This window comes from Pinus tabuliformis, chromosome 4_2 (genome assembly GCF_031772625.1).
Source record: "Pinus tabuliformis cultivar Carrire ecotype Pingquan chromosome 4_2, CPIR1, whole genome shotgun sequence".
Taxonomy (NCBI): domain Eukaryota; kingdom Viridiplantae; phylum Streptophyta; class Pinopsida; order Pinales; family Pinaceae; genus Pinus; species Pinus tabuliformis.
The window spans coordinates 731,324,488-731,348,487 of record NC_142304.1 but is presented as its reverse complement, the minus strand read 5'-3'; the positions used below and the strand labels follow the sequence as shown (position 1 = coordinate 731,348,487).

General features: G+C 36.7%; 1 protein-coding gene across 1 annotated transcript; it reads right to left on the bottom strand.

Annotated features, from left to right (window-relative positions):
- Positions 1-793: 793 nt before the first annotated feature.
- On the bottom strand, positions 794-24,000 carry LOC149171691 (3-ketoacyl-CoA thiolase 2, peroxisomal-like). The gene is made up of 9 exons (XM_089426053.1): positions 23,878-24,000; positions 23,587-23,738; positions 23,362-23,452; positions 2,024-2,104; positions 1,780-1,863; positions 1,517-1,643; positions 1,318-1,416; positions 1,164-1,231; positions 794-913 (listed from the first exon to the last, which is right to left on the bottom strand). The coding sequence occupies exons 1-9, from the start codon at positions 23,998-24,000 to the stop codon at positions 794-796; spliced, it is 945 nt and encodes a 314-aa protein (XP_089282179.1).

The window sequence follows — 24,000 nt, the reverse complement described above, 5'->3', positions numbered from 1 at the left end:
ACATTTTGTAGAAGGTGGAGGCAAGAGAGGTGGGAAATAGATAGTTCAAAAAGATGAGGATTTTTGCTCATCCATTCAGAATATTTGTGTTTATAATGAAACTCCATGCATTGATCAACTTGTTTTCTATTGTTCAGTGTGCACCCTTTTGCATGGCCACTGCCCTCTTCATCAGCAATACAAGACCAAATCCATCACTTAATTAGCTTGATTCTCCTTTGTGAGATTGGAATAGAACATAGACATAACTCACACAGACAGAATACTCAACATCCAGTGCTTTACAATGACAGAAAATGTAGCATGTTGTAGCTTTTTTGATAAAATGACCAACATAGAAAACATGCTTAGCATGCAATTGGGAAAAAAACTCTATACCAACAATGGTGCTTCCCCTATTCTTAAATGAACATCTGAGTTTCCCTAAATCATATAGAGAAGCATTAGGATGAAATCCATCATCAACACATATCATCACGGGCTTCTCATCTCTAGTTTTAGGATCAACAATCTTTAGCACAAAAGCAAGAAACACATTAAATACCATTGAGACAACTCTCCAACGACTCCAACTTTGGAAATTATAGGACATGGGTGTTTTTTACCTTTTCTTCAGCTAGGATGATCTCATATTTGAACTTCCCTACAAATATTCGTGTTATTGTGCGCCTATGAGATTCAACCTGAAAAACAATTCTAGCAGCTAATATTCAACTCACATTCCTTACCTTCGCTGATTAATTCATACGAAATGCACCAACATTGACTTCACTCGTATCAAAATCTTAAAATATCATTCATATAACACTGCTTGATCTTGGTCTTCACGTGAAAATCCATAGTGCTCACCTACATTTTCTAAGATGATAACCATGGGTAAAAGACAATCCTGTGCTTTTCTAAAAAATTCAACCTATTGGAAAGGGAAAAAAAAGCCATCAGTGCCTTTCATGCAAATATTTAAAGAAGTACTTATATATCTATCCTTGTACAGTTGTATATATATCTAGGTGTGTGTGTGTGTGTGTATGTGCATAAATACGAAGGCAATCGTAAGCTATATTAACAACATAGAAGAGTGTGGACAAAAACATCAAATTGAAACTATCGACAAAATTAAAAGCCTTATGTTTACAACATCTTTAAATTTTATTGATGCCTACCTTTGAATTGGCAAAACCTTCCCATGCCATAGGATTGATAGTCATTAACTCCACTCCTGCATTGATGCCTGACGCAAACAAATTGAAATCATAAACTTATCTAAATTCAAACCTGATATGATAATACAATGGTAGAAAACATATATTGACATACCAATGTCATAAAACCTAGTTTTAATTGTCGCTGCAACATCTACAATTGCTTGTAGGCGTAAAGAGCATTGTCTAGTGACAGTCTTGATAGGTGCAGTCTCTTGAGGGGTGATGTGGTATGCAACATGAAATTGTCACAAAAGCTCAGTAATCCATCAAGAAAATAACTCATTTGACACATGAAATGGTAGGATATACACTTGGAAATCCCGCATAAAAATTAGCCATCTTGCACTCATTGGCACATTGAGAGCGAGGTGCAAGAATAATACCCACTACAATATCAACAACTTCAATTGGATTAAGTCTAGTATTTTCAATCAATGTCTATAGGAAGATAGAGAAAATTCAAAAGACAAATTTGTGCACTCATGCTTCATGGACCATAATGGTTAGGGGGGGAATTTTCAAACTGCATAAAAAAATCATGAATCAATTTAGCGGTGTAACCACTGATCCATACCTTACAAACAGGAGCAAGCAAGTTATCAATAAGAGTATCCTTCAATCCTCCACATTTAACCTTGCAAATAGGGGTATGATAAGCCTTGAAAAAGTGACAATTGGATAGAGAGAAAATAGGTGTTGATCAACTACTCAACAAAAAATAGGAAAACTCTGAACTCAATCAACCACATATGATAAAATCCAAAGCGTTGGAAGAGATTTCCTGAAAAACCATCAATTAAGCTAGAAAAAATGGAAACTTGTGCAACAGTTATAAAATCATCACCAAACTCAACAACTCTTTCATAGGAAGCACTGTCTCTAGTAGCACAAACTGAAGCCTAGTCAAAAAAAAATAATGATCGATACTTATATTATCGCTAGAAGATCCATGTGTTAAATATACTCAACATAGTCTTGACTCTCTTCTAATGTAAATAAGATAAAATACATTTTTAATAATATATTTATGGAAAAACCAAATTAACAACTGCCTAAAAAAAGGGTACAACAAATCTAGTTAAGGGGATTCAATTGTTAGGATTCACCTTGACTCGGGAATGATAGTCTATAGCTAGTGTTTTTGGGCCCATGGTATTATGCCAGTTATATTTGGATGGAAATAAGCTTATAAATAGGCTTATTAGTCTCCATTGCAATGTTCCAAAGGTTGAGCAAGTGTGTTCTGCATTCCCATTGTAAGGGGCCAAGGGTTTACCGCTTGTCCAGGCTTTCATGGAATTCCATTAGCCGGGTTATCCCCATAGTTGGGGTTTTTCTAGGGTATTTTTTGGGGTTGTTAGTGTCTTTGATTGCTTCTATATTGTGTAGATGATTATTTTTGTTTACCTTACCTTTTATACATGACACCAATTAAGTTGAATTTGACACAAGCATCCATTAATCCCCATACAATAGAACATCAAGCATTATGAATCCATCAACACATTCAAACATATAACGATGAATTTATCATTTGAAAACAGTATCCACTACCATAACCATTGCACAAAAAGTTATGAACAATAGTTTTCACCTAAAAAATCCACAAAAGACAACACTCACAGCCCTTGCCCCAACCCTCACCTGGACTAAATTCAAAAAAGAAAACAAAAATAGGAAGGCTGATATGTAATCATAGAGTAGATTTCACCATATTCTTTTATTTCAAAGAATTCTCGATAAGCATCCATTCGTATGGATTACTTTAACTTTATATCTAGTGTTACAATTCCATTTAGGCTTTGACACAACAGATAATCATGTGGGTTGGGGCTACCCATTCTTCAAGGCACATAGAGAGTCAAGTTTTTGCCTTTCACTCCCCTCAATTCTATTAATTTTCTGGAATTCTTTTGGGCAGTGCCAAACATGGTCCATTAGACTAGAATCATAGATAATCCTAAAATTTGACTATAACACTTAATAATTCCGAAAAACATATAGCGTCAAATTGCACCCAATAACCAAAATAAAAAGGAAACGGAGCAGAAGGATTCAGTTCCATTTTGAAAAAACAAAACATCTTGTATGAAGTTAAGTTATACTGTAATTTTTAAAACCTATGTGGAAAAACCCATTAAAGTTGAAAGAACAATAATCTTGTAATTAAATTTAAAAACAAAGAAACCTCTTCCTATTTTGGTTGCGAATACAATGGCCTGCAACCTTGGCTCTCATCCATCATCACCAAAGAGTTTGGCCTTGATGTTTGCTGCATGCCCTTAACTCTCTTTGATAGTTGAACTACCAATACCTTGGTCCACATTTAAATGGTTCCATCTATTATTATTATTTAGGTTGTCATTTGTGATGCTGTCCTCCGGGTTTGTGATTTTCCAGCTGTAAATTTTGTATCATTATCCTATAGGAGCTTCAGCAGAATTTTCCATTTAAACTCAATGTTCTTAAAATTGTTAACTTCGTGATGCCAATCCTCTTTATTCAGCTCCATTTGTTGTCAATCCCCTACATTCTCTGACTATTTTCTCCACCTTTTATAACATTAAGTCATGTCACATAATACAGTCTCTTCCTGGTGGTTGTATCATAGGAGTGATGCCACCATGACTTGGTGAGATAACAAGTTTGAAGGAATTGTACATTTAACATGACTAGAGGTTCCAGTATTCCCACACATCCACATTTGTTCCACATTCTATTAATTTCTTCCAACATGGAGGGGCCTGAATTCTCACTTAAATTTTCCTTAGTCCCAAATGATCTCCTTAGTTACCTATTTGTTTCCTCATTTTTTGAACCATATTGTTACATAGGAAAACCTTATTACATGAATCTTCACAACAAGACACCTAATTTCCTACAAGATATCATGAATACTCCAATATTTGATACCTGATTTATTTGAAACTTGATTACTAGAGGGTAGAGTCTCTTTCAATATTGAGTGTATCATTGCCTTATTTAGTACTTAAGTTTGTCCCTAAACTGGGGCCTCAAATTTAGATTCTCTTTTATATTCCAATGGATAAAGAAAAAATGATACTATCTTTGTGATTCATTATTAGCCCGTCACTCCCAAATATGCCTTCTTGGAACTTAGTTTCCCCATCAAGATTTAATATGAACCGGCTCTCAAGAGGTACTTCTCTAGGCAAGGGGTTTAGTTTGGTCGAAAATTGTATCAAGTTGTGGTTGTATGTCTATATGTGGTCTTGTTTTGACTATTTTAAATTTTATTTTCTTTGTTGATAGACCTTGTTGTTTTTCTTTGTGTACATTGTTTTTACTTTATCTATACTATGTCTGATTTTCACACGATTGGGAAGATTTTTGACACTACAAAAGATGATTGAAAGGTAAGATAATATTATTCACATTTTGTGGATTATTACTTATCATTTTGTATGCCTGTTATAGCATTTGGTGAGAATTTGTTGGTTGTCCCTTTGAAGAGGCAAAGTTCTGATCTGGATATGCTAAGTCTCTAAACTTATGGAGTTGATAATATGTGTACTTGAAGAGGAAAATAAAAATGTGGCCATTATGTGTGTACTTATATCATTTTTTCATTGTTCCATGCACTACACAAAATCTACAAATAGTTGGTTGCTCTGCAAACAAGAAATCTCTTGATTTTGCCTTCTTGAGTAGTCCATCATGAAAAAATTTGTAAAATAATACTACATTGTCTCACATGTTTATTTTTCAGTTTGACTCTTAGTTTCATTGTGAGTAGACATTCTTGGGCCCCTCGTCAAGTTTTACAGTCACTGTCTTTGAGAATATCTACTCAAAATATATAAAAAATATTTAGAGACTACATGAGAATCTAGATCATATTAAATTGGTTGCTTGTAGAATATTCATAATTATGCTTGTATTTGTATCAAACAAAGTGATATTTTCTTCATTCGTTTTAGCTATATGACAGATAGCTGAAGCAGAGTAAAATTTTGAACGTTGAATGGTTAACAAATTTCATTTGGATATATTTGTGTGCATCAACAATTTCACTGCAAATTTACTGATAAAATTGTGATTATTGAAGCACTGAATTTTTGAGATATGCAGATCCCTTGTAATTCTAACACTCGCTTGAAGGAATAGTTAATGCATGATTTTGATAATTGTTCAACTATATTAACTTGGACTGGATCGTGTCTTGCATGAGTTACACTTTTTTTTGCTAACTAGTTTTTCCATTCAATAAATGAACATCCTTTCATATAAGTTTGGTGATTACATGCTTTTCTCTGGTCCGTTATTGAGAAAATAGTCTTTATTTGCATTTTGGCTCAGTTGATGATTGTTTAGAATCACGACTACTGGAAGCTAAGACCATGATGTGGACCTGTCTCAACTTCTAGTCAAAATTAGATAAGGAGTGTTTGGATTGGACTGAAGGAGATTAACATGAAGTAAATAGTTCCTAGCAAAGTTGTTATGAAAACATATCAATTCCATGTCTATATTCTAAGGATTTATTCCAACAATGATTCTAAAAAATGGCAATGAATCAAAATCCATCTTTAAAATTCTAAAGTTTGTTGTCTTACCCATTGCAAAGGTGTGCATGATGTGTTTCCTTGAGCTCTTCATGGCTACAAATTATGCCAATATTTTAACTACAACAATTTCAAGCTTCTCAATGGGTAATCTTCCTCTTTATCTTCGATACTCATTGCATGTTGTAGCATGTTCATTTTTAGGGGGGGGGGGACAAAAGATCTATATCACAATTACACATAATTACATTGGTGCCTAATAGAGGGTTCTACCAAGACCTTTATTATGTATTATCATTAGTTTACTTATCAAAGACCACCTCCTAAAATATTTTGACCATTTTAACATGTACCACTGGTTCCTTGAGGGTGTAGATAAATTGGCAAAGTCCAGTTAGACACCTGAGCTACGCCACGAGGTCAAAACCCAAAGGGGTAGGGTGGATGCATCCCCATAAGGTGGCCATGTATCGCTGGCAAGGGGCATGACAAAAAAAATTTCCTTTAACCTTTACCAACCATGCTGGGATATGATACATAGGTGTTATCACTTCAAGCATGCTTGGATGAAATGGATAAATTCCTTGCAATGGCCCTTTGTTCATCTACCATCACCTTGACCAATGTGTTAGGACCAAATTTCAATTCAAAGTTTCATCTTATTTAATTGATTGGTGTATGATTGAGGGACATGTATAACTACAAGCCCCTTTGTGTGTAGTAAGTGTCTCAAAAATTCCTGAAAGTGGTCTCATATATGCACTATGTTTCAAGCTAGATCAGTTACCACACTATACATATTTTAGATGTCTTCTGTTGTTCTTTTCAAAATAGGGTAGGAAAATAGAGGTAGTCATTCATATTTTTCCTCCACCCAGAAAGATGATAGTTGTGTTTCCTACCAAATTCATTATGGTTGGTGGTGGAAAGTGTTCCTCTTGCCTTAAATGAGAGAGCCTTGATTTAACAAGACTAGAGGTTCTAGTATTCCCGTAAATCCACATGTCATACTTTCTCTTATTTTCATCCAACATGGCATGGTTTGAATTCTCACCTCAATTTTCTTTAGTCCCAAATTATCTCCTCAGTTTCCTATCTAGTTCCTCATATTATTTAAGCATATTCTTACATAGGAAAACCTTATTACAAGAATCTTTGCAACAAGACACCTAATTTCATTCAAGAGATCCTGAATACTCCAATCTCTGATACCCCATTTATCTGAAACCCGATTACTAGAGGGGAGAGTCTCTTTCAATATTGAGTGTACCATTTCCTTATTAAACACTTAAGTTAGTTCCTGAACTAGAGCCTCAAATTCAATTATTTTTTGATATGCCGATGGAGAAAGAAAAAAAGATACTATCTTTCTGATTCATTACTACCCCATCATTCCCAGACCTTCCTACTTGGACCTTAGCTACTCCATCAAGATTTAGTATGAACCCATTGGTAAGAGTGAAGGCACAATTCGAGCATGAAATAAAGCTTGTAGGAACCTGAGCTACATAAGCCATTTGTGGTGAAATGTATAATTTGGTAGATACTTTAAATTATGGTTAAGTTTCCATAAGATAGAATTGGACTCTTGGGGTCACCTCTAGAGCAAGAGTTAAGCTTAGAATGCAGATATGATCATGACTTGAATACAATATTTTTCGCTCCTCTGGTTAAATATCATGTTGACATACGCGGGTTCCAAGTGACCACTCTCTAAAGGAACTGATTTATCTTTATTTTGCAACATGTGACATGATTCTTTTTCATTTATTGACCGTCACTGACATGCATTGAAACATTGTACATACTACAAAGTAAAAAATGTGTTTTTGAGACATACTATGTACCTCTTTTGTCTCCTTCAATGATTAGAAATTTAGCATCTACATCTACTATTTCTCTTTTTGTTTTCCTTTTTGTTGTATGATAGGTTTAGAAATTTTGTTGTATTTTAGGTTTTTTATATGGGAGTGGGTTCCAAGTTCCCACTCTCTAAGAAAACTGATATATTTTTATTTTGCAACACACCACATTATTCTTTTGCCTGCTTTAACCATCACAGGTGCCCATTAAAACATTGTACATACTCCAAGGTAAAAAATGTGTTAATGAGACATACCATGTACCTATTTTGTCTCCTTTAATGATTAGAAATTTAGCAACTGCATCTATTAATGCTCTTTTTGTTTTCCTTTTTTATATATGATAGGTTTGGTGCTACTTTATTGTATTCTGTGTTTTTTTGTTTGTGCATGTAAAGTATAAGCTCTATCATTCAATAAAAAGGGATACGTGATGTCATTCTACAACTTTAGTTGAGCATATTTAGTATCCATAAATAAGTTTCTCATAAACAAAAGAATCAAAAAAATTGACTATACAATACAACTTCTTGATCGGTGGGATGACAATAACAGTAATTGGAAGCCTTTATATTGAAATATGATTGCCATTAATACTGTTTTTTTATATATGACATGCATAAATTTTTTATTTCATTAATGGTTTGATTACTAGAAATTTCAGTGCTTATTGTCTTCCCAAGTTAGTTGATCATCAGTCCCCTCACATGTTGACCTGATATTATACTGTAGCAAACTAAAGGATGGGGAACATGGTTTTTTTGGATTGAATACTGCCAGTCAATGAAGGAATTTCACCTGTGGACTTATGGAATCCATTCTTAGCTAAGTTGCTATGACCAGGGAATTTAATCCATCAAAAGTCACTCAGAGATATCACCTGCCCCATCCAAATGAAATATCTCATTTTGGAAGCTATGAGCCTATGAGGGGAAAACATGTGATGAGTGAGATTTGAATCTAGATGGTGAGGATTACATTTCCTTTTAGCCACCCAAGCTAGAAACCAATGGCATGGGGAAAATAATTTAACTTCCACATAATTAAAAATGGTAAATGAAAATTTTTGTATTTCTAATTTGTGCTTTGCAATAATTTTTGCTCGAGTAACTTTGAATTTAATAGCAATTTTGTGATTAAATGTTAGAGTTGTGTTATTAAATAACGCAAGCTTTCTGGTGCTTTTTTATGTTGTGGGTAGATGTTAATATTATACATTGATAGTATGTTTATATGTATGCTCCTGTACATTTTTCATCAATGATTACTTGTTCTTTGAACTTTTTTGGATGATTTGTAGTTACACTCAAGTTTGCAAGATATTGAGGTGTTATCTAAATTTACTCATCATCACATACCTCTTCAATTATTTGTCATATGTATGAGATTTATAGGTCAACATGAAAAATTGCCGATGTAATTTTTTTTTTGGCTTGTACAAGACTCTATTCAATATGATAAAGATATCTATTTTAACTATAATGATGCCATATTTATTTAATAGATTTACATTTTTTTACTCTTATCTGCAAAAGTTTTTCCTCCCCCTCTGCTATATCCTAACAACTAAATAGTAAGTTGATTATGTGTTAATCATTATCATTCAACCTATAGAACTTTGTAAAACTGTGAAATATTACAAAAAATAATCTACGGAATATTTCCTTCCACATTCCCCTTAGTCCTCCTATTGGTGTTCCTTTGCACCTCTCGGTGAAATTGCTAGTTATAATTGAGAGGTGGAGAGTGCTTTCCTTGTATCCATGCAATCACATCTTTGGATACTCATGCTTCTCATGGATTTGAAAGTGTTTGAATGCCCTTTGGATATTTTATTGGTGTAATGTATATTGGCCAAACTTTGTGCTTAAAATTTTAGCATCTTTATAGTGGTTACATTTCAAGATCATTGTTATTGATCGTTGTATTTTGACATCTTGAATTAATTAATAATGAGAAGCACTCCCAATCAGTTTTCTAGGCCCCATAGCTAGTAGGAATCAAACATGTAGTTCATTATTCATAATTGCATCATATATACTCACTATTTTTTTTTATTTTTTGCATGCAAATAAGTGTTTCAGAGGCAGAATTTTATGTTGTCACAACAAATTTACATAATTGAAAAGGTGATAAATCAATCTTTGGTGTAATTTCAGATTTTAGGTTTGATAATTATAGGTCATTTATGGCTATAAATGTATTCAAAGTTTTACTTCTAATTGAGTATTCAACTGAACATATTGAGTATCCTATATGTAACTATTGCCCCCCCCAACCACTTTTCATAACTTCCATAACCATTAGAGCTTTGATGTTATTTTTCTTGTTTAGTAAAATATTTGCTAAAACGTTACAAAATTTTATACTTTATTAAAAGTTATAGAATTTACAATTTATAATGTTTCAAGGTGTAATTTTTTAAGGTCTAATTCTTTACAGGGTGTTAGCTCAATGGAAAAGAGCCTTCTTTACAATAAATAGGTTGGTGGTTTGATTCCATCCTGCCCTGATATTTGTATGGAATGGTGATGATCAGTTTTTAGTGATGGAGGCTCTTTTGACCATGACCAATGAGCTAATGGTGATATTTTTTTACCCTCGCCAAAATATGAAAAGGTGATGGTCATTGAACTCCACCATATATGTGCATCAATAGTGACAACCATGAAATGTCCATCCCCATAAATTGTAATTGTTCATATGAAATGATGACGCTCACTATCTATCATTATAATCATTATTTGTGACGGACCTTGAATGTCACCACAACACCTATACTTTTAGAAATGTGGCCTTTCGTGACGTTCAATTTTGGGTGACAAAGACCATTTTGAACATCAACAATGAGTTTATGGTGACATTTTTTAACCCTCACCAAAATATGAAATAGTGATAGTTAATGAATGTTGCCATATATATGCATCAATAGTAACAACCATGAAAGGTCCATCAAAATAAATCGTTGTGTTTCATATGAAATGGTGACGATCACCATCCGTCGTTATAATCATTTTCATGATGGACTTTGAATATAACCACAATACTTGTAATTTTTACGACGCCACCTTTGGTGACATTCTGATTTCTGGTGATAAAGGCTAAGGTTCGTAACCATTGCTCATATGAAATGTTGACGGTCACTGACCATCACTATAAATCATTATTGTTGACGGAACTTGAATGTCGCCACAACCCTTATACTTTTGGCGACATGCCACCTTTAGTGGCGTTCAATTTTTGGTGACGGGAACTCTTTTGATTGTCACCAATGTGCTTATGGTGACATTTTTCAACCCTCACCAATGTGATTTTTTCTTCTAGTGAGTTGTGAGGGCATGATAACTAAGGAGGGCCTGCGAAGGAATGAAAATACATGCTAGCACATATGAGACAGTGCCAATGCATAATGAGGAGTGTTAGGGAGTCCTAGGACATTACAAGGGAGAACTAGGTCAAAATACATGGAAATGAATGAACAAGAGTATGTGCGAAGGAGTGTCAACGAATTCTAGGTGTCTCAAAGATAAAGTGTGTTGGGAGAAGGTCAGAATAGGACTTGTAGGACGCAAGCATATGGATATAATAAGGGGAGAGACAAAGCAATTTCAAAAAAAGGGAGACCTTGGGTTGGGCACAACATTTGTTTACTAATGACTTGGTTTGGTTCCTAAGTCGCAAAAAAAGTAAGGTTATCTATGAGGGCATGATAGCTAGGAAGTGCAAAGGTGTGCCAGGGAATTATAAGAAGTACTAACACATTCTAGATAGTTCCAAGGCATGCCAAAATGTGTCAAGTGACATCGTGTGGTGCAAACACATGCTAGGGAGTGTGAGGACCAAGTACTAAGGAAACATAATCGAGAATTACTTTCAAATGCATGGAAATAAAGTGTCAGTGAGTTCCAAGTGTGCTAAAGAGGGAGTGACAAGGTATGCTAAGCAATTTTTATGAAACCAACTCACAAAAAGATAGAAAAGAAAGATCAACGCCTTAGAATTCAGCCTCTTCGAGGGGGCAACCTCCTTTACATTACACAAATGAACAATTCTTGGATGATACAAATGAAAAGACCTCCTTTCTATATATAGGAGTCTAAGGGTTCATAACATAATCAAAGCCGACATAACAATAATAATGTAAGGGCATAATAATAACAATAGCGGGCTTCTATGGGGCACAATAGTAACAATATGGGCACTACATGTGTACATAAATATCATAAGTGGGTAGTACTAATAACAATAAGGGGCTAAACTAGTAGTATAGGGGCCTAACATGCCCCTCTCCTTCAAAAAGCGTTGTCCTCAACGCTTGAGTAGCTCTTGATGCTTTTGTATAAATTTCTTGTCCTCCCATGTGGAATCTTTAGTGGGTAAGTTCTTCCATTTGATGAGATACTCTGAAATTGATCGATTTCGTAGCTATCGGGTTCTTGTTTCTGTGACTGCTCCTCTTCAATTTTTGGCAATATTGTTTGAATTGGGATCTTTTGCAACTTTTGAATAAGTGGCCATACTTCTTTGTCCTTCTTCCATTCATCCCTTGCTTCGTTTATCAACCTGGTTGGATAATAGAAATAGCACAAAACAATGCTTCCACATCCTCATCCTTGAAGAGTCTTCCCATTCAGTAAGGTCGCCATTTTTTAAGTGCATGTAGTATTGCCAACATTTCCTTCTCATAAATAGCTTGCGTGAGATGTAGCAAAAAAAATACCCAATCACCTACATCAAAACATTTTTCACTACAATTTTGATCTACATGTTGTTTCGTTTGATTTTGTATCGAAGTGGCATTATCCTTTAAAAGCTGGAGAACTTATTGTTGATGCTCGATGTGATCTTTCACTGCTTGAACCTTTTTCTTCTTGATATGTCCCTCTATCTCTAGAGTTTGAGGAGTGGCAATTTGTTCCATTCGTTTAAAAGATATGGTCGGATTCGATTCTTGATGCTCGATGTGATCTTTCACTTCTTGAACATTTTTGTTCTTGATATGCCCTTCTATCATGATAGGCTGAGGAGTGGTAATTTCGACCAATGAATTACAAGATATGGTTGGATTCATTTCTTCTTTCTCGATGTGATCTTTCACTTCTTGCACCTTTTTCTTGTTGATATGTCCTTCTATCTTGAGAGTTTGAGGAGTGGTAATTCTTGCCAATGCTTTACAAGATATCATCTGATTCATTTCTTCTTTCTCTGGGGTGGGGTCCTGGTGTATATCTTCTTCTTTTGATGTTTTTTGATCCATTTCTTCCTCCTCTTCATATTCTATGTAAAATAATTTCTTCTCAGCACACTTATGGCCTTTAGTGCATTTTCTATCACAATTGTAACAAGCCCTTTTTCTCTTTTTTCTTCCAATTGTTGTGGTGTAACCCTTGTAGGTTGTGGAAGGCTAGGAGAAACAACACTTCCATCTTTATAGTTGTGAGGGGTATGCAACCTGGTTTCCATAATTTTGCTTTCCATAATGTCACAAAGCCCTTTTACTCTTTCCAATTGTTGTGGTGTTGCTCTAATGAAGGCGTTGCTCTTTGTATCCTCATAATGTGCTATCATTTCCTCCGTGAAAATTGACCACGTAACAAGTTGTTTACGAGAACAAAGCCCTTCATACCATAAAAATTGATCCGGTTCTAAATATTAAGATGTAATACATACCTTTTGTAACAGTGGTACACCATGTAGATCAAAATATTGCTCCATCTTAAGTATCCAATTTACCAGATCCTTTCCATCAAACTTCCTCTTCTTGCTTTTTCTTGATTTTAGGAGCTCGATATTGAAATGACTATAAATATGTACTTTTGGATCTTTAAGTTCTAAAATTGTGATCTATAGTAGCCCTCTATGTTCTCTTTCCAATGCCACCAATCTGATCCAAATTGGATTCTCCAAGAAAGAGCTATGCACAATCTCCCAAGATGACCTGATTATAGACTAGTTCAGTAGAGTGAACTTGTATGACGTGCCACGAGTCATTGTTTCAACCTTTGGATCTAAAAAAGATATACAAGAAACTAAAGTCCGTCCTCTTTCTGTACCTTCTTACGAAATTTCAATCCGATGCTCAGAGAGAAAGTTATGACGATTTTCCCCAGGTCACTTGTTTGGAATGTACTTCAGGAGTCCACAAAAAGACCAACTTCCTCAGATCATATCTCCGCAAATATAGCGCGAAAAGCTCTGCAATTTGGACCTGAAATTGAACGTGATTTCTTCTCAAATGGGTTTTTCTTTTAGCTTCTGAAACATCACAGAAAAATGTTATAGTGAAAATTCCACGATGACCTGTTCGGAGCAATGAAACCCTAGAATCGAAAGCTTTGATACCAAATGTTATGAAACTAGCTCACAAAAAGATAGAAAAGAGAGATCAACGCCTTAGAATCCAGCCTCTTCAAGGGGGAAACCTCCTTTGCATTACACAAATGAACAATTCTTGGATGATACAAATGAAAAGACCTCCTTTCTATATATAGGAGTTTAAGGGGTCATAACGTAATCAGAGCCGACATAACAATAATAATGTAAGGGCACAATAATAACAATAGTGGGCTTCTATGGGGCACAATATTAACAATATGGGCATTACATGGGTACATCAATATAATAAATGGGTTGTACTAATAACAATAAGGGGTTACACTAGTAGTATAGGGGCCTAATAGTTGTGCTAACATATGATAGAGTGCTAAGGAAGCATACCAAGATGTGTAACGTGCCAAGGTATGTCAATGCATGTTAAGGAGTGTTAGGGAGTGTCATGAAAACACAAGAGAGCCATAAGTGAAAATTCATGGAAATGAATGAATAAGAGTGTTTGATAGGGAGTGTTAGTGAGTTCGAGGTGTGATAAGGAGAGAGTGACATGGTATGCTAGGCAATGCTAAGCCCCAAAAAAGGTAAGTGTAGTTGTCAAGGCATGATAGCTAAGGAGTGCCAAAGTGTTACAAGGAATGAAAAGGCATGCTAACACATGCTAGACAGTGTCAATGCATGATGAGGAGTGTTAGGGAGGGCCAAAACATCACAAGGGAGAACTAGGTCAAAATGCATGGAAATGAATGAATAAGAGTGTGTGTCAAGGAGTGTCAACGAATTTCAGGTGTCTCAAGGATAAAGTGTGTTAGGAGAAGGCCGGAATAAGACTTGTAGGAGGCAAACCTGTGGTTACAATAAGGGGTTGGAAAAACTAGTTTTAGACAAAGGGGGACTTGGGGTTGGCCACAACATTGTTTTTACAATGACTTGGTTGGGTTGCCAAGTATCAAAAAAAGTTAGGCTATGTACGAGAGCATGACAACTAGGGAGTACCATGGTGTGACAGGGAATGCTAGGAAGTACTAACACATGCTAGACATTTCCAAGGCATGATAGGAATGCCAGGATGTGTGAGGTACCAAGGTGTGGCATAAATGCATGCTAGGGAGTGTGAGGGCCAAGTGTTAAGGAAACACAAGGGAGTACTCATTTCAAATGCATGGAAATGAAGTTTCAATGAGTTCCAGGTGTGCTAAGGAGGAAGTGAAAAGGTATGAAGGATGGTGCCAAGGCATCACAAGGAAGAACTAGGCCAAAATGTTTGGAAATGAATGAATAAGAGTGTGTGCCAAGGAGTGTCAGCAAATTCCAAGTGCCCCAAGGATGAAGTGTTTTAGGAGAAGTTCAAAATAGGACTTGCAGGAGGAAAACCTATGGTTGTGATAAGGCCTGTACAAAACAATTTTAGACAAAGGGAGAATTTGGTTGGGCACAACATTATTTTGCCAATGACTTGATTGGGTTCCCAAGTCACAAAAACGTAAGGCTATCTATGAGGGCATGATAGCTAGGGAGTGCCAAGGTGTTCTAGGGAATGCTAGGAAGTGCTAACACATGTTACACAGTTCCAAGGCATTTTAGGCATGCCAAGTGCTAAGGAATGCCAAGAAGTTCCTAGCGCTAGGGTGTGGCACAAACACATGCTAGGGAATGTTGGGGCCAAGTTCGAGGGAAACACATGGGAGCACTAGTTTCAAATGCATGGAAACGAATGAATAAGAGTGTGACATAGAGTGTTAGCGAGTACTAGGTGTGCTAAGTGTCAAGGAGTGTTAGGATGTCCTAGGGAGTGCCAAAGCATGCCAAGAAATGTAGGGGATGATAACACGTGCTACATAGTGCCAAGGGATTGTTAGGCGTTCTAGGTGTAATGGAATGTTAAGATGTAAACTTTGTTGCTTAGTTGTTTTACGACCACAGTTAGATGTGAGCCCTGTCTCTGTAACTTGTTAAGTTGTATGAGTTGATATTCAACACAAGTTGCCTAAGATGAGTCATTAGAAGTTCTTAGTTGAACAAGATTATATGCTAGGTAGTGCCAAGGCATGCTAGAGTGCTAGGGAGTGCAAAGGATGCCAATAAATGTAGTGGATGCTAAAACGTGCCACATAGTGCTAAGGAATTGGTATACGTGCCAAGTGTTATGGTATGTCAAGATGTAAACTATGTTTCTTAGTTGTTTTATGGCCATGGTTGGACAACAACCTTGACTTGGTAACTTGTTAAGTGGGATGAGTTGAGATTTGACATGACTAGCCTAGGATGTGTTATAGGTAGTTCTTAGGTGAACAAGGCATAGTCTAGTCGTAGTAACTATAACTTGGTTAAGTTGTTGTAGTCAAGGCAAGACTTGGTTGGGTTCCCAAGTTCCAAAAAAGGTAAGGATAGTTGTGAGGGCATGATATGTAAGGAGTTCTAGGGTATGCCAAGGAATGAAATGTGTGGTAACACATGGAATATAATGTCAATGGATGTTGAGGAGTGTTAGGGAGTGCCAGGGGAACACAAGGAAAAACTAGGTCAAAAGGCTTGGAAATTAACGAATAAGAGTGTGTTCCAAGGAGTGTCAGTGAATTCTAGGTGTCCCAAGGATGAAGTGTTTTAGGAGAAGTTCAGAATAGGACTTGTAGGATGCAAGAATATGGTTGTGATAAGGGATGGACAAACAAATTTCAAAGAAAGGGAGACTTTGGGTTAGGCACAACATTGTTTTTCTAATGAATTGGTTGGGTTCCCAAGTTGCAAAAAAAGTAAGGCTATCTATGAGGGCATGAAAACTAGGGACTGTCAAGGTGTTCTAGGAAATGTAAGTTCCCAAGTTTTGGAAAAATGTAATGCTAGTTGTGAGGGAATGAGTGCCAAAGTATGTTAGGGAATGCTAGGGCATGCTAACATGTGCCAGATAGTGCAAAGGCATGTCAAACATGCTAATATGTGCCAAGTTCTAAGGCATGCAAAGATGTGCGAGGGTGTGACAATGCATGTCATGGAATGTCAAGGCAGAAAAAGGGAGAAACAAGTTAAACTACAAGGAAATGAACATATAATAGGGTTAATGAATCATTAATTTACCTTTTCCCTGAGGGCCATGGTAGGCACATCAACACTAGGTGCCAATAGGTGCCAAGTGCCAAGTTTCAGTGCATTCTAAGTGCCAAATCCTCCTCCATTGCTTCTCATCTACTTTCCAATAATTGATCTCAAATAACTTTAATATTAATCCATGACAAAGCATACCAAGTCATCTCAACGCCTATCAAACATGCTAATACTTTCCAATTGCCAATGTGTGTCAAGCAGTTTCATGCATGCTATAAAGTGGTAGAGCATGTCAAAGAGCGCTAAGTTGTGCTAGAGAGTGCACATGCATGCTGACGAGTGTTAAGGAGTACTAAGACAACACAAGGGAGCACTAGATCAGAATGCATGGAAGTGAATGAAGATGAGGGTGTGTTATGGAGTGTCAATGAGTGTTAGTTTTCATACCAAGGAGGGAGTGACAAGGTATGTTAAGCACTGGTAAGGCATGCCAAGGAATATCAGAGCATGTCAAGAAGTGATAGAGTGTGCTAGGTAGTTCCAGGGTGTGCTTACATGTGCCAAATAATGCTAAGACATGAAAAGACATGCCAGGTGCTAAGACATGCTAGGATGTGCAGAGTGCTAGAGTATGCCAATATGCGTCAAGGAGTGTCAAGGCAACAAAAGTAATAAACAAGATAAAATGCAAGGAAATGAACACATAAGATGGTTAATAAGTCAAGACTTTATTTTTTTCAAAAGGGTCATGCTAGGCACACTAATAATAGGTTCCAATACATGTCAAGTGCCAATGTGTGCCAAGTTCTAATGTATGTCAATGCAAGATTATTCCAGGGTGTTCCAGGGCATGCTAGGGACTACAGGCATGCCAACACATGTTAAGGGTGTGCTATGTTATGCTAGGGCATCCCTACATGTGCTTCGGCATCCTACGCATGGCAATATGTTATAGGTACAAAGATGTTCTAGGTACAAACATGTTCCTGGTGCAAAGATGTTCCAAGAAATGCGAGGTGCCAAGGAATTTTAGTGTGTTCGAAAGCATGTTAAGGTGTGCCATGAGTGTTGAGGAGTGCTAGGTCTATCTCATTAATAGAATTGATGGAGATTGATTATGTATTAAATAATATAGTTCCTACACATACTATTGGAACTTTATATAAAGGGAATTTTCTAGATAATAAACCTAATAGAGATGAATCATGTGTTGACTCATAGAAAAAATATATTCTCATTATTTGAGGGAAATTATACACACTAATTACTTATTAGATTAAATCTAACCAATATGGCACTCGACACATAATGAAAAAATACTCCACAACAACGATATTAAATCATTATCTTTTGACAAAATATATAGTAACATGCAAATATTGTCATCAAAAACTCATTAGAATGATCAATCATGACGAACATTTTTTGAACATCACCAAAAGTAACAAAAAAGAGCATTGGTGAGGGTCAATAAAGGTTTGTCACTAGAAATGTCACCAAAACGAGAATTAGTGACAAGACTTTAATAACCCTCACCAAAAGTGTCACCAAAGAGAGAATTAGTGATGAGAGAGCATTAGTGAGGGCCAATAAAGGTTTTTCACTAGAAGTGTCACGAAAATGAGAATTAGTGACGGTCCTTTAATAACCCTCACAAAAAGTGTCACCAAAGAGAGAATTAGTGACGGGACTTTAATGACCCTCACCAAAAGTGTAATTGAAAATGGATTTTGTGATAAACCTTAAATGACCATCACTATATACACTTACAACAATGGTTTTTTAAGGACTGTCACCATATGTGATATTGGTGATGGACCTTAAAGGTCTGTCACAAGCATGACCCTCACCAATGACCTTTTTCACTGTAGGGTCACTATAAGTTTAACCCTTTTCCGGACTGAGATAGATTGACTACGAAAAAGGAATACCTTAGTCGAACATGGCTGAGAGGTTCTCTTGGGCATAATTGTTTTCCTTTTCGGAGCTAAGGGACTATATGTGGAAAGGAACATCGGGAATTTTCTTTTCCACCTCTTTTTCAAACTCTCTAAACATGAAAATTATGTTGAGTTATACCTTTGCTCGACTATTGGTTGCTTCTTGGAGGCCCATGAAATGGCTCCGAGACCCAAATGAGAAACCTATCCTGACGTGCTCTTTCTGACATCGACACTTCCTACCCAATCACTATTAGTGTAACCAACTAGCCTGAAATCACTTGTTTCTATGTACAAAATGCCATATTGTTTTGTCCCATTGACATACCTTAGAATCCTTTTCGCTGCTTGCCAATGTGTCTCCTTGGGTGTCGCCATGAACCTCAACACCAAACTCACTACATAAATTATATCTGGCCTAGCGGTGGTCAAATACATCAAGCTGCCCATCATGCTTTTGTATAATGTTGGATTGACATTACTGCTGCAATCTCTTTTGCTCAACTTCAACCCCATGACAGTTGGAGTTGGTGCGGACTCACTGTTCTGCATTTTAAACCTCTCCAAAATTTCTGCCACATACTTTTCTTGAGAGATAAAAATGCCATTTCCTGTTTTCTTCACTTCTATGCACAAAAAATATCTTAACAATCCCAAGTCAGTCATTTCAAATTCACTCTTCATGACTTGTTCAAAATCAGCGATGAGGAAATCATCACTGCATGTAAAAATCAAATCATCTACATATAGGATGATAATGAGAATCTTATCTTCGCTCTCCTTGATGTAGAGAGTGGGTTTGCCATCACATTTCTCGAAACCATTGTCTAGCAAGTAGGCATCTATCCTGCTGTACCATGTGCACGGTGCTTTCTTCAACCCATAAAGAGCTTTCCTCAACCGATGCACTTTGTCTTCTTAGCCTTCTACCTCATAACTAGGCAGTTGTGCAAGGTACACTTCCTCTTTCAGCACTCCATTCAATAATGTTGATTTTACATCTATTTGATACACTTTCCATTCATGCAGTGAATAATCACCACAACTATGAACACTGTCTCCATCCTCGCAACTGTCACGAATGTCTCTGTGTAATATCTTCCATGTTGCTACTTGTATCCTTTGACAACTAGCCTTGCTTTGTGCCTTTCAATCTTTCCCTCAATGTTGCTTTTGGTCTTATAGACCCACTTCACTCCAATGACATGTTTTCCTTTCGGTACGTTCACTAACTCCCGTGTATCATTCCTTTTTATTGCTTCTATTTCTTCCTCCATTACCGCAACCCATTTTTCTTTTTTGACTGCATCCTCAAAATGGATTGCGTCATCTACATGAAAAAAAAGGCAAATAAGGAATTCAGACTAACAGTACCATCAACTTCAGCTTGCCCATAATTTCATTTAAATTTCTAAATTTTGGTCTTCTTATGCTTGCTAAAGATGGGCTTGACATGTCACTTGGTGTTGCGCTTTGCGATGTGCTAGGGGAAGCACTTGCTTGGCTGCGTGAAACTGTCCTATTATTTTTTGATGGTGTTTCTTGCTATCTCCTTTGTTGCACTTGAATAGGTGTAGAGGGAATAACTGTTGAGGAATTACTTGTTGTTGTTAATTCCTATTTTTTTTCATGTGGTATGCATGCTTTGAGATTAATTGTCTTTTCTAAACTTCCATCCCATGCTTCCTCTTCTAAGAACTGCACATCTCTGTTGATTATGACCTTCTTGCTTAATGGATTGTAGAGTTTGTATGCCTTGGATTCATCATTGTATCCAACAAATATAGATTTCTCCCCCTTGATGTCCAACTTATACCTCAACTCATCCGGGACATTTGCATATGCCACACATCCAAAAACTCTCATGTGGGTGACACTATGCTTTCTTCCACTCCATGCCTCTTTAGGAACTATGTTTTGGGCACTTTTGGTTGGACATCTATTCAAGATATATGATGCACAAGCAACAACTTCAGCCCAATAATCATTTGTGAAATGCTTTGCCTTCATCATACTCCTTGCAATTTCTATAATGGTCCTATTCTTCCTTTCTGCCACACCATTTTGTTGAGGTGTATACCATATTGTAAATTGCTTGTGACTTCCATGCTCCCTACAAAAACGAAGGAAATCATTTGAGATGTATTCTCCATGTCTGTCAGTCTTGAGGACTTTGATGTAGTGTCCACTTTGCTTCTCAACAAGAGCTTTATATTAGCAAAAGTGCTCAAAGACTTCACTTTTCTATTTTAGAAGATAGACCCATGTCTTCCTTGTGTAGTCATCTATGAAGGTCAATACATAGTGGCTGCCACAAATTGATGGTGTCTGCATTGGTCCACATAAATGTAAGTGGACAATCTCCAAAGGTGCCTTTTCCCTTACTGACATTCCTGCTGGAAATTTCTCTCTATGTTGCTTGCCCAAGATACATCCTTCACATAGGTTGTCTGGTTTTTCTATTAGTGGTAATCCCTTCACCATGCCTTTCGTATGCAAAAAATTCAAACCCCCAAATTTGAGATGTCCAAATGTCAAATGCCATAACCAATTTTCATCTTTGACCTCTACTCGAAAGTTTACTTGTGTGACAACTGCATCTTTTCTTCCCTCTTCTTCTGAGTTCATTGGTAGTTGTGCTTGTGCACCATCTTCCTTCAAATTCGATTTTAGTTTTAGCGGAAAAATTCTATTGTTTGTCATATGAACCTTTGCAATTAGCTATCTTCTTGGAGGCCTATCCAAAATTGTGCATACATCATTCTTGAAAAAAATATTGTATCCCTTTTGCATGAGTTGTCCAATGCTTATGGTGTTACGCTTCAGACCGGGGACAAAGTAAACATCTGAGATGTACTTCTTCTCCCCCTTCTTTGTTAGGATATTAAATCCTCGTTTTCTCATGACAGAGACTTTGCTATCAGTTCCTGATGTCACTTCAGATTTCACACTTTCATCTAGATTGGAAAACATTTCTATGTTTCCTAACATGTGGTTACTACACCGTGAATTTAGATACCATATATCACTCTGTTTTTCTTGTGCTACATTACAAGCTAAAAACATGCTATCATGCTTCTGATTTTCTTTTGTGAAATTTACACTTGGTTTGTTACTAATGTCATATTGCTTCTTTCTACATTCATTTGCATAATGACCATACTTCTTATAGTAATCACATTGAACTTGAGATTTATCATACCTCTGACCTTGTGGTTTATTTTTTGTTGGACCTTGACTTGGATTTTGATTGCTGTCTCTTCCATTTGAGCTTGAAGAGTTGTTTCTTCCACCTTTGTGTGGGCTTCTTCCTCGTCCTGTAGCATATGATTTTCCTTTGCCTTGACCTCAACCAAATGATACTTGTGCATTGAAATCATGCTCCAATGAGGAGCTTGTTGCTCTATTCAGTATATGTTCATGAGAAATTAGTGATGCATTAGGCTCATCCACTGAGAACTGTGAGAGATCCTTTGTCTCTTCTATGGCCCCAACAATGGCATTAAACCTTGCTGGCAAACTTCTCAAAACTTTCTCAACTATTCTTCTTTCCTAAAGTGTATCACCATTAAACCCGATTTGAGTAACCAACACACTTACATGTGTAAAAAACAAGTCTACATTCTCAGACTCTTTCATACAAAGTGTTTCAAAGTCTCTTCTCAACATTTGCAGCTTTGCTGTCTAGAGGGTGTCACATGCTTGCTTGGACTTCGTTGTTGCTGCAACCCTTGGGGAAATACTTTCATGAACTCCTTGGAAAAGATAGAATAGGGCTTTTGAATCCTTCTTCCTGTTGTCCTTTAAAAAATCTCTTTCTACTAGAGATAAGGCATTGTAGGCTACTGCATCTGTTGGTTCTTGAAAACCATTCTCCACCAAATCCCAAATGTCTTGAGAAGGAAACAGGGCCTTCATTGTAATAGCCCAATAATCATAATTTTTTCATTAAACTGAGCTATTTGAGGATTAGTGAAGCTTGTGCTTGATTTTTCCCTTTCCGAGTGTAAGAAAAAAAACTTTCTACGTGCTCGTAAATATGCTAAACCCTCAAAACAATTTTAACTGCTAGTAAAAATATTTATTTTTATACTAACAAAGTTTAACCTGCTTCGATACCATGTTGAAATTGTTTTAGTGGAGAGGTAGAGGGGAGAGTTTCGTGATACCTTAGTTGAATTTTTTTACGCGGAGAGGTAGAGGGGAAAGTTTTCCGAACCTGATTTCGTGAAACTGATTTCACCCGAGACTTAAAAGCACAATATTCACTCATGGAAACAAAAAAACTCAGAGTAAAATAGAGTAAGCTTGGAGTAACAATAAAAACTTAGGATTAATTTTGAATTCATGAATACATTCATATGAGACTCGACTCGTTCACCAAGTAAAACAAGGTTTACATTGATTTACACTTCACGCTGGTAAAACACAATAACAATTGTTTTCACACGCCCACCAAAATTTGCTCCATGATTTCCTCCTCAATAATAATCACGTAGTTGTTTGTGAAGTATGGGCAATAATCAGGGAATGAATGCTTCCCATATCTATTTACCAAAATAGATTAAACGACTTAAATTCTTTGATGTGTTGCGGAATGGTTCGCGGGTACAGAAAGAAGGTCTTCCATGCGTTTTGATAGTTTTTCTCTATGCACAGTTCTCATCTCGTATTAGGATACCCAGTTCTCGACGCCCTTGAGCAATTCTTGTTTGCTTTCTCTCCTACTGCGGATGGAACATCATGCTGGAGACGATGACGATGGGTGTTCCCATGGCCGCTCTTCACAGAGAAACACTTGAATTCTAAATTTTTGGTCGACGATATCAAGATCTGCCAAATCCTGAAATTAGGTTTTTGAAACGAGATTGAAGCTTCCAAACAACTTAGAAAAAATCTCTGAATTCCCGATGACGAAGGGGGCCTTGAAGTTGTAATTTCAAAAGTGAAAAGGACGTGCAAGTGGGCTCACCCCAAAAAGAGCAAGAAATTCCCCAGGCCGTAGCCATTGCTTTTGCCGCAGGCATTCTCTATCTGGGTGTGCTCGTTGCATCTGCCCTTGTCTCTGGTAGTGGCCACCTTCACTGTTACCCAT